Here is a 13,202-nt window from a genome sequence, read left to right on the forward strand (position 1 = left end):
CTAGAAATGAAAAACAATAAAAAGATAAAAATAAAGATAATGGAAAATATTATTCCAAAAAAGGTTAAAATGATTTCAATAATTAATAATTAAATCATAATAATGCATAAGAATTTTATTATCTATAAAAAAAATTTATGACAATATACCAATTTGTTCATGTGTTATTGTTTTTTTTAATCTATTAAAAATAGATAATTTGTCTTTTAAATGATTAATGAATTGTAATTCTCAGTGAAAAATCAATATGAAAATTTGGAAAATAAAAAAGTAAGCAAATGTTTTTAAAGAAACATAATAAACAATACTTTTTCAGAAAATATAAAAATCTAAATAGTTATTAATATAAAATTTTACATAAAATTAATTCTATCTAAAATTACAAAAATATAATAATTAAATTGAATTTCTCCAATTGAATTTATTGAAGTAATTGCATAGAGTCTGTAATTAAGATAAAATACTAATTTATATAAATTTAATTGAGTATAGTTACTTTTTATAAAATAAATAAAAAATGACATTTGTTATAAAGTTTTATTTACATAAAAAAATTCTCTTTCAGAATCCAATCTAAATTCATCAGTTTATAATGGATCTACATCAGCACAATTAATTTTTACTTTTATTCTTCTCTGGAGTGGTTTATAAATAATAACCTTAACCTAAAGTTATTATTTATATGATTACTAATTATATTTTAACTATATTCATTTATTCAAAAATTTGAATGTAATTTTTGAACTTCAATTTTTTCTACGACATAAATTATAGGCAGAGACATTAGATAAAAACAGACATTATATAAATTATAGACAAAATACTATATAGTCTATCAAAATTTTATACAATGCAGTAAAAAAACTAACTAAAATAGTTTTATGTTTAAGTTTAAAAATTTTGAAAATAATAAAAACAAATTAAGTTATATATTTGCAATTTTATTTTTTGTAATTTTTGATACTTTTAAATATTTAATATTTATTCTTGATTCTCATGTAATATAATTATTCTTAGAAGAGTAGCTACTCATTATAATTTACGTGACTTTTTTTATCATCTTAATTTTTTAAAATCTATATTATCTTAAATTTTTTTAAATCATTTTTAAATTTTCATTTTCAACAAAGCTTATTTTTTTATTTGTACAAAAGAAATTATTTTGTATTCTTCTGTAAATTTAATAAAATCTTAATATTTGTTATTGAGTTATTAAATACAAAAAAAGTGCCATTTTTTTATCAAAATTAATAAAATATGTAATAAATGTTAAATTGAAATTTTATATGTTTAATATGAACAAAATTTTTATACAACAAATAATGATGTGAGTTTTTGAAATATATATAAAATTCAATTTTATATTTTTATTCTAATATCCATTATAGATAAACAATTGTTGCAGATTCATAATCAGATTTTTTAAACGTAAAAATATATTTTTTATAATTATGATATTTATAATATTATAATCATTATGAGAAAATAATTAAATATTCCATATTTGTTCTTATATTTAATTTGTTTATTTTCGTTGTTTTATCTTTTTACTAAAATTTTCTATTTTAATATATTCTCAATACAATCACAATTTAAAATAGAATAGTATATATGATACAATTAATAATACTTGTATATAAAGTATTTTATACAAGTATTAGTAATTTTTAACTAAGAGATCCTCCTATTAAATGTAATCTATTTAAGGAATAAATAAAACCGATCCGAAGAACATTGCAGAGAAATTTAGAAATATTAATATTATATGCTCTATACTTCTAAATAACTATAGGTAAATCTTATACACCTATAATTAAAAATGTTTATTGACTATAATAGAATTAACGATTTATCAATCGATAGAAATATTAATAAATATTTATAAAATTAATTATAATTAACCCAAGCCTATTGTAGTAAGTAATATACCACAACATGAGATGATTTAGTAATATTGACAGAATTGTCAAATTCTGCATCATTAACAAAATTAGACGGTTTTATATACTAAATTACAATATGACCGAGAAAAGTTTAAAAAATCAAAACGAAATCCATAAAATTGTAGTAGGATGGTGTTTACCGACAAACGGTTTAAAAAGATCAAATATTAATTAACGCAATTTTAGTAATAATCATCGAGGACTTCTAAGAAAAGTAGATACCATAATGTATAAAAATCAGGAAAACTAGTACCTTCCTACATACATAAAACCGTGGCCATGTTTAAAGAAATTCTTTAGATTGAATCTATATTCAAAAACGATTCTAAATAATCATTTATAAAAAAATGTTCAAATTAATCTTACTATATATAATTTTTATAATTACTATATATATATGTTATGTTATTATATATAATTCAGTGAATATATTTCGAATCATAAATATGATGCATAAACTAATGTTTCTAATTAAGAGCGTATTTGAAGACTTGGATTAATAAAGACTCTTTAATAATAGCATTTTAATTTCGATTAGGAAAAGTTAAAATTGGATTAAAATTTGGATTTGGAAAAAGTTATTTCTAATTAATCTTCGTCCCAAAGGTGTCAAGAATCATTGATTAATTACATTTTAAACGTTATAACTAACAGTGGACTTCGTTCTATTGTATTATTTAAAAATGATCAAAGATTATAATTTATAGATTTTATCTTAAAATAAACAAATCTCAGAAAGTGTTTCCTCCACATAATAAAATAAGATCATTGGAAAGTAACACTGTACATAGCTAAACTATTCTTTTTATCTCTTATATCGATTAAAATATCCTAGTTTATAATTCAACAAACATATATTATATACATATTTATATATATTATATATATTATATATATTATATACATATATTACATATTCAATAAATTAACTTTTTTCCAATATTAGAATCCAATATGTAGAATTTAATTATACAATTTTCAATTTGTTAGTAGCATACATCTTATTTTTGTTTGCAACTATAAAACAAGAAGAGTAACTATTCATTATTATTTTCAGATCAAACGACATGGTTTAATTTTCAAATATATATTAATATGTATAGTTATAAAAACTATCGTGTAGTACCGGGCTAGGAGGGCCAAATATCAAAAGTTAAGTGTAAACTTGCATTGGTGCAACTTGGATTACGGGCAAATGGACAGGATGGTGCATGTATTCAATAATAAATAGCTTTGGTATTCATTGTAGTTTATTGCGATAATAGCATTAGTTGTATTATAATGATTTTTAGTTGATGTTTGAATGCCTTCGTTTCTTGTTGAGTTTTGTATTGCTATTGCCACAGAGCTGTAATGTGCGTTGCATATACAGGTAGAAGGGCGTAACCTTCTGGTCCTCTATATGTAATGCACGCGGTGGTGGAGTTATACACGTAGAAGAACAAGGTCGTAAAGGTCTTCATGAATCGAATATTGTTGGCATATGTATGCTAACATGAGTTGTATATGCTGTCAGCCGGTGGGACATGGCCCGTGTGCAGGTATGCTTGTGACTGAAGGGTTTTGTATTCATTATAAAATTATGCAGCTCGTGGATTGCCTTGATCTAAGGGAAATCATTGGTTGTTTTTTTTAACCAGTTATGCTTATTACTGGGACACTGGTGTCGTTCTTTTCATATGCTTCATGTCTTTATTGTATGAGCTGGGAGTATTCTTACATTCTCGAACATAGATAAATACATTATTATATATAAGTGTTACGGACAAAAAATAGAAAGTTAAAAGTGGGAGAGGTATGAAAGCGCAATTCAGTTATTTAAACAAAATATTAGCAACGAACGTTTCAAGCTATGTTATAATGACGTCATGACCAATATCGTCATGGTAATAAACATCAGCTTTGGAGAATGAGTGCGATAATATTTAAGAGCTGTGCTTCACGCACAACAGTCAGTTTGCCTCAATCTATTAACATTACACAATCATTATAATACACACTATATATATTCGATCATATATATATATATAAAACCACAGTTTAATAATATTAGTGACTATAAAACAATAGTGAAACATAAAATATATTGAAGCAACTCATATATAAGACAAGACCGATGTAAGAAAGGCTCGGCATAAGCTTTACTATTAAGACAGACGTATCATAGGCGCGGAATCAACGTACTATTATTGAAACATATTCCAGATAAAACCGACATAACATAGGCGCGGCATCAATATATAACATATATATCAACAATTTAATGAATGCTAAGATAGCATTTATTCATTATACAACAAAAGAAGAATACATACATAATAAGTAAAAATAAAGGAAACTTATATTTAATCTATTATATTATTATACTTTATAATTAATTATTTATTATTATTATATTTAATAAAGAAGCAAAGATAAACATTAAAAGTAGTCTTGAATAATTGCACTATCCTTTCACTTGCCAGCAAAACTTCTACACAACATCTAAGGAGGTTTTTAAGTCTGATCTCAGACAATAAGTGTTCGGAATTTTTAAAGTTCGGAGTATTTTCCAAGACTGAAAATCTGACAAGTATAAGCCTTCTTACTCTCGCGTTTGTAAACATTGATTCCGCGAATTCACGAACATTTTAAGCCTTATTTTCGAGTGTCCTATAATTGGTTGGAATTCGCCAACCTTTTAAAGCTTTGCTTTCCTGGAGTTCTCGAAAGTTCTAGAGCTTTATTTAGTCTCTGACGTCATGCGAAACTGTCGGCATAATACACCTATGTATTGTTGCCAGCTAAGTAACGTGCCTCGCTCTCTCAGTGAAGACGCCATGGCACGGATCACGGTCTGTCTTAGAAGGACCGACATGGTACAGTTGCTATTTCTCAGCAGAGCCGCCACGGAACGAATAAGCCTTTAGTTTCATCTATGTATTCAACAGACTTGTAGGCGCTCATTGTAATTACATCATTCAGCCAGACTTTACAGCTATAAGGTAATTACTCAGTTACGTCGATACAGTGAAATCATATATTCAATACACTTTCAATTCTCAAGTGTGGAATAATTGAAAGCAGTCAAGAGTGCTTACACAATGGAGTCATTACAAGAACGGACACAACTACAAGAAGCGCGATATCTAGGTACTCATCACAAGATCTGGCAAGGCAATTGTATCTCTATGAGTACCATCAAAAGGCCATAAAGGCTCTCCTAATAATAGTACAACTAACACACAGGCAATAAGACACAACGTGCGACAAAGGAAGGCTAACAAGACCCTTCTAAACGTAAATAAGACACCGCGTGTAGTAAAAAAAAAGCCAACAAGGCCCTCCTACTAATGTGCGACTAATACACAGGCAAAAAGACACAACGTGCTACAAAGAAAGGCTAACAAGGCCCTTCTAAAAGGAAATAAGACACCACGTTCAACCAACATCTCAACACGTTACCATCACCTGGCACTACACGAAGAAGTATCAGAGATTTACGACCTCTTACTTCTCAGTATAATAATTTACCACCAAGCACACTAGATTGAGAAGATCCGGAGATTTACGACCTCCTACCTTTGTATGTAGTGCATGCTAACACCACGTGGCAACCACTAAGGAACTGCAAGATCTCAATAATTCTCATAATCAACTTAGAATCATTACAGTGTAGTTGTAATTGAAACGCAATAAACAGCACGAAAAGCAGATGTAATAAATATTGAATTGAAGCGCTACCCTTTCCACTTATCCACACTTTTCTCCCACCAAGCAACTGGTGGTCATAGTCTAATCCAACCAGCCTGGTCCTTCAACCACTGGATGACTGGAATTCTAAATAATAAGACAAAAGTAAAGTAAATTTGATCAAAGAATGATTATAAATTAGTGTTTTTGCAATTTTACTTAAGACTTGTTGATTATTGTTTTTCATATAATAAATTCATTTTACCTATGCATAATTTCATTTATACAATTACTTATTATGCATATATTGTAAAATCGATTAAAATGTTTAAATACTGATATTTATAATTATATTTACAACTATGTAAATATATAAAACTAGTTTATATTAAAACATTAATTTAATAAAAATCTATATATTAATACTCTATTAATAAAATATATCAAGTGCATGTGACACTTTATATTATTAAATAAAGGATATAAGACATATATATATTTTTATTGTAATTTCATCAAATTTATAAATGGTTTTCTATAATGATGAAATACTTAAGAATCAGTTAAAATGTTGCATAATGCAATATTTTTTTATTTACTTTAATAATAGCAAATTCTTTAAAATTATATATATATATATATATATATGATTTTAATGACTGTAAATCAAAGGTTAAAAAATTTTTTAAATAAATGAAGAAATGATAGAATTATTTTAATTTAAATGTTTAATACAATAAAACTTAATACATCTATATTTAGTTAGATACATTAATAATCTTATTAAATATTTGTCAATAATAAAAGCTTTCTAAAGTTTCAAAGTATTGATTTCTATATTATATTAAAACACTTAGAATGTAATAACATTCTTATCAGATGCATTTTATAGTAAAAGTAATTATATTATATTATGAATGATAAAGAAAATTATCAAAATTTAAGTTCTACAATTAAAAACTTAAAATACATTATATAAATAAATACTTTAAGTAAAATTAATTAACTTTTTATATGAATAAATTAGTTTTAAAATGAAAATTTTTCTTTTTCAATCAGTGTATTTGTATTAAATCTAAAACATTTTTTATACTATTATACATCTGCAATAGTTATTCATTTGTTAAGCATTTTTCCTGAATAAAATATAAAAATTATTTTTAAACGTTCAATTTGAAAATATAACTAAATCAATACGATAATATTAATTTTCATTTTTATTTATGTATATTATAACTTGAAATACTTATTTAGAAGTATATAAACACATTTTTTATATTGTATAAAAAAGTAAAAAAAAATTATTTATATTTATTTCTCTTTAGAAAAATATAAATCATACATAATTATATTTTAACATTACGTATATGCCAACAAATGAATGAATAATAAACAAAGTATTGTTTCTTATAAATATATTTTCAGAATAAGAAAGACCATAGTACTAAAATTACTAAAAGATATTATGTGGCAATTTATGAATGGCCCCTATGTGATAATTAAGACTTTGTTTCTGTGTTGTTCTAAAAGAACAAAATTCACATTTTAGTGGCATTTCGCAAGATCTCTCATGTTCTTTTAAGCACCATCGTTTATGATAAACTTTACCACATTTTGAGCACTTAAAACAATATTCGGAGTCATGTTTCTTTTTAATATGCAAGTCAAGATGTATTTCACGAATACACTTAAACTGACAATGAGTACAATGATATCTTTTTATACTACCACATTCATATCTAATGTGTCTATGAAGTCCACGTAACTGTTCATATCGTTTTGGGCAATTTTTGCATTTAAATTGTAGTCGAGTATTACATTCTTTACACTCTAGACTTTCAGCATTTTGTACAATTGTTTCTTCATCAACTATTCTATCACATTGTATACAATATAGCTCACACTTTATCTCTATAATATATAATGTATTTTAGGCATAATATAATCAATAATTATTATATTAAGTTAAAATTAAAAAAAAAATTAAAATGAAATTTCGCTTAAAATCGCTATTAATTCATTATTAAAAATAATACTTAAGTAATCACTAAAATTATAAAAGAAAACTTACTAGTTCTTCCCTGTGCTACTGTCAATTCTGCTCCTAAATTGAGTATATTGCTGACATTACTATTTTGTATTGATTCAGTAGCTATAATATAAAAATATTATATAATTTCAATTAAATTACATTTACTACATTTAAATTTTACCTATATGAGTTTTATGAAAATTACTATTCGTTGCCAGATTATTCTGAGAATTAGATGGCAGCTGTTTTTCTAAAATAAAATGGAAGCAATATAGCTATTCGTTTCAAATAATATATATTAAAATATTAAATTAAATTATGATACCAAAAAAATTAGAAGAATCATCTGCGATGATAATGAGTTCCTCTTTGAGAAAAGAATTATATGGAAGATTAGTTGAATAAGTAGCTGTAAAATATTTATATTCATAACTTTTATTCCTTAAAATACAATCCTATGAAACATAACAAATTAATAAAATTTATAAAAGTTTTAAATTTATAAGTTACTTTTAATAACTTCTGTGTGAAATAAAAATAAATTATATTTTACATTTAATTAATCATTTTTTCAAATTATATAATGAATGCTTCATGTTTTAATTTCAATTCAGTATGTTAATAATATTGTAATTAGTATTATAATTATAATATTAGAAATATCTTATTTACTAATAGTAATATGATTCAAATATATAAGTCATTCGATAGTTATTATTAAATACATAAATATATATAAGAATATACTTACTCATGATTGGTTGAGTAAACATTTGATTAGTGCCGTCTGATGGAGTATCAATTTTTAATGCAATTTTATCTAAAATTTAAATATTTAATTAAACAATAAAATTGCAAAAAAAAATTTAAACGAATGATTGAGTTGTAATATCATGATTATTGTATAGATATTATAAATTAATTTTCTATTTACTTATTTATATCAATAAGATGATAAAGATAATAAATATTTTTACCCATTTGGATTTTGAGATAATTATACAGCTATTAAAGTTGAATGAATTTAACTTTTGATAATGTTTATCTGTAATTAGTAAATTTAGTTGGAATTAATATAAAATATAATGATTATCTGTAATTTATTATAGCTTAATATATATTATTTTATACAATCTACACAATTATTTTATATGTTAATTTCTGTTACATATAATATGTTGTTTAAATATATATACTAGTTATATATAATATTTTTGTATAATAAATATGTTTTTGTGAAATAAATATAAAAATTAATTTTTCTGAATAGATTTATAAAATATAATTTTTAAAAAATATAGTTTTTAAAAATATTTTATATTTTTTATCATTGAATATACAAAATAAAAAATAAATGGCATTTTGCCATCAAATTGCAAACTATTTTATTAAAATTAAAATAATTGATAAATATCTACAAAGTAAATATTAAATATATATTTTATAGACCATTATTTTTCATTAATTTTTAGGTATGTATTAAGTTATATTCCAGTAAATGATATATAATTTCTGTCTTATTATATAAATTTAATGAAATCTTTAAAGCACAATTTATTTAAAATAAATTATTTTCAATTAATTTGTTATTACGATCCATATGTGTGATGATGATATATATTTTTATATGGAAACTGTATTTACTGATGAAAAATCACGAAGAAAGTCATACAAGTAATTAAGTTTGCAAAAATTTATAACCTTAAAATATGAAATATTGATCAAAGATTATAAAGTATAATTGTAAATTAAATTTATATAATATATGCTTACATTTAGATAATAGTATGTCTTATCAACAAATGTTGCGAAAATACAAACATAATTAAATTATGTATTATATAGTAATAATTAACACCAACTCGATTTTGCTCTGTATGCCGTGATAATAAGATTTCTGAATATAATTTCAATGATTTACTTACGGTTTTTTTTACCGCGCTTATTTAAAAACGAAGTATTATTTATTAATTTTCGGTTATTATTTGTTGAATTAATAATATATAAGAACCAATTAAATTTCAATACAAATTGACTCATAATGGTTTATTTAATTGAATGTTTAAAGATCTCTATTTAAAAATTATCTAATATACTTGAAAAAATTAATTTAAGTAAAATTGTTAATATTTAACTCTTTATAAAAAACGTTAATAAAATATATATATTAAAAATAAATGTTAGTAATATTAATAATCAAATTAAACAAAATTTTTATTTAAGAATTACATAATCTCTGAGCAATTCTTCATTTATTTATCACATTTTGTTCTTATTAATTTTTAAAAATATTTTACTAGTCACTTATTCAATTAAATGGAACTTTATTTTCTTTGTATTCTAGGTATTTAAATTAAATATTGTGATAATTTAGTTTATTATTCTTTATTAATTCAGTAATTTGTTTAATAATTTAATTTATTAACATTTTCAATATCAATAATATAAATAAGAAACATAAATTTATATATATTATTGTAAAAATGTTCATTATATTTAATAATGTGAATTTAATTATTGTATATAAAATTCAATGTTATTTCTGGATACCACTGACATTTGTTTAAAATGTATAGTAAATATGCTCAAACTTAGCGATAAGTTTAGGCATTAATTTTCTAGGCTTTTAGAAGTTTATAAATTTTAATGTAATTATAGGAAATGTATTAATATATAAATAATTCAGACATACGTTGTTACTTTTTATTTATTTATTCAAATTAGGTGCCTACTACTTTCAAGGATTCGAGATCAGTGATAAGCAAACGATACTATACTTTTAAGCTACTTTGATCAACTGTGTTTCTATTGGTTATTAATGTATTATGTAAAATTAACTGCATAAAATTTATAATAAATTAAATTTTATTACTGAACATATATATTTATAATTTTTATTGTAAATTTATCTGTCATTTAGTTCACATTTGTATACAAATAAACACAATGTTAGCGTACACAATCTTTGATAAAAATGAAATGGAAAAATAACGAATAATTATAAATTGTTTGTAAACTTTTTTATAATGCATAAAAATTTATAATTAAATTCTTTAAGTAATTAAATAATAAATGTAAATAATTTACATTTAAGTTCCAATAATCAAAGCAAGGTGTATAAGGCGAGAAATCATATATATATATATATATATATATATGAAAAAAAACTATAAATCTTGTGTATAAAATGATTAATAAAACATATTTCTTTTAATATGAAGGTCTGTTATTATTTTGATAGTATAATAGTAGTAAAATAAAAGAACATATTACTGAACAAGGTTGTATTATTGAAGTAAATCAATAAACTGTCACCATTCTTGAAGGATTAATGCATGATACGTTTATCTTAACAACATATTCAAAGTCTCTACATTAATTTGACAAGAGTTTAAACATTTATATTTAAAAACGATATTGATTTAAATGTACTGATTACATTAATATAAACTAATTTATACAAAAAATTTATAGGTTTGTACGCTTAATAGATTTATTATAAAAGTAAGCAGATAAATAAATTACATTATCAAAGTTACAAAGTACATTTTTCATTAATAATAAAATATTACGATGTAGTTTTATTCAAATAAAAAATCAAACGTATAACAGTGATTAAAAAAATTCCTTATTTTGTTTCGAGGCGTGTGTCTATAGGATCTTTAATATACTATTTGTAACTCATTTGTAATGGTCGATGGGTTTTATATATTGCGATTCTTAATTGATTTTCATTATTAAATAGTAATCATTTTTGTTTCATATATAATTAAAATAATTTATATTAATTTTGTTCTAATGTAAATTTATGAATACAATTAATGGCATTGTTCAATTATATTCTTAATTATAATAATGATAACAATTTTAAGATTGTATTTTGAAAATTTTTAACATTAAATGACCAGAACGCTATGTAGAAAAAATCAACAAGCTATATAATTTTTAACCAATTTTGTAATTCAATAATTATTTGTATGATGAATTAGTAATTATTTTATTTGTTGTATCTTCTTCCCAATGTATATATGGTTTTAAATTATAATTCATAACTAAAGGTATATATAATCCAGTTCATGCGTGTCTAGCGTTTTTGTGTTATATTTGATTTATTTAGATTCATATTAAAAAATTTATGGACTATCTTCATGTAGGATTCACAAATCTATACAACTGTTACCTTATTAGATGCATACCCAAAGTATGTATATATTATGTTGTTTGTAAGCTTGTGTGTATTGTCTAATGTTAAAACTTTATTAAATATACATCAAATTTTAATTTTTTCTTCTTTATTTTACTAACTATATCTAGACTTAACAAGATATCAAACCAATAATTTTAACATTAATCAGCAGTAACAATATTTACAATATTTACAACAATGAAGTACTAAATAAGTTTATTGAAAATGTTCGGTTTTTTGTTTACATTAAAAATGTCTTCTAGTTAAATTAGCATTACAAGTTATATACATTTCAGAAATAAGAAATCAAAATTTCATTTAAAATATTTGTACTCTTATAAAAAATATTTTAACTATACTCTGATTCGTGCATTTTAAAGCTGTATCATTTTAATATTATAATTTCTAAGCTTGTTCATTACTCTAATCCAAGAATATAATGTAATTGGAATGTATAAAATAAAATTTCTAGAGCATCTATGATATATATAAACTAATCCATTGGTGATTCTACATTTCACAGATTTTCAATTGTATAATATAATACTTGTTGCTGACACAAATAATGTCTTGATTATAAACATAGTACTATAGAAATAATAAAACAAAAGCTTCCTTAATAAAATAAATTATATTATTTATAGAAACCATGAAGATATATAATGTTTTAAGATACGAGCGCTGATAACATATAGATTAACTATTAACAAGCTTTTGTGTATAATTTATATGAAACATACATAAATTTTTTATTTTTTTAGGCAGTTATGTTATTGCTTATGATATATTTTAAGGACCTTGATGTATAATTTGCTAATAAAATGTAATCTCTAAAATAATTATTTTGTTTTTTTAAAGTTGATAACATCTATGATAAGTTGAAGAAATATATCCACAATCATTCCTCCTTAGAACTATTATTCTAACATACGTATTTTTAATTTAATTTATATATGAGTAATGATATAATTTCTTTACTTCTTTTGACCAAAAATAATAGCTAGAATTTATGTTATAATTTATAAATTTTATTTTATAATTAATTATATTAAATTTTATTTATAATTAAAAATAATTAAAAAATTTTTTTAATATCAGTAAATGAAATCAAAACATTTTATAATTAAATTATATAACAATATAAATATGATACAAATAAATTAACAATAGATATACCAAAAGTTAAATATATATAACAAAATTAAAAATATGCAAGGAAATTAATATAAAAATCATTTTCGACCAACTTAATTTTTTATAACTGCAATACTTCACTTTATTCTTTATTATTCAAATAAATATTAATAAGTATAACTACTAATTTATTGTATAATAGAAATTTATAATTATTTACAATTTTAAAGCACAA

General features: G+C 22.4%; 1 protein-coding gene across 1 annotated transcript; it reads right to left on the reverse strand.

Annotated features, from left to right (window-relative positions):
- Positions 1–7,013: 7,013 nt before the first annotated feature.
- LOC105361556 (zinc finger protein 224-like) lies at positions 7,014–8,683 on the reverse strand. Its single transcript, XM_011498777.1, has 6 exons — positions 8,625–8,683; positions 8,399–8,467; positions 7,973–8,056; positions 7,829–7,897; positions 7,687–7,767; positions 7,014–7,526 (listed from the first exon to the last, which is right to left on the reverse strand). Exons 1-6 carry the CDS (start codon positions 8,626–8,628, stop codon positions 7,069–7,071), a joined length of 765 nt encoding a protein of 254 aa, XP_011497079.1. The 5' UTR covers positions 8,629–8,683; the 3' UTR covers positions 7,014–7,068.
- Between the last annotated feature and the right edge of the window lie 4,519 nt (positions 8,684–13,202).

Source organism: Ceratosolen solmsi, unplaced genomic scaffold (assembly GCF_000503995.2).
Source record: "Ceratosolen solmsi marchali unplaced genomic scaffold, CerSol_1.0 scaffold30, whole genome shotgun sequence".
Lineage (NCBI taxonomy): Eukaryota > Metazoa > Arthropoda > Insecta > Hymenoptera > Agaonidae > Ceratosolen > Ceratosolen solmsi.

What these genes read in the sequence shown, in the direction of transcription:
- LOC105361556 (XM_011498777.1), bottom strand. An exon ending in GTTTACTCAACCAATCATGA is followed by an intron (nt 8,057 to 8,398) that starts GTAAGTATATTC and finishes AATATTTTACAG; the next exon opens with CTACTTATTCAACTAATCTT. An exon ending in TTTTCATAAAACTCATATAG is followed by an intron (nt 7,768 to 7,828) that starts GTAAAATTTAAA and finishes TTTATATTATAG; the next exon opens with CTACTGAATCAATACAAAAT.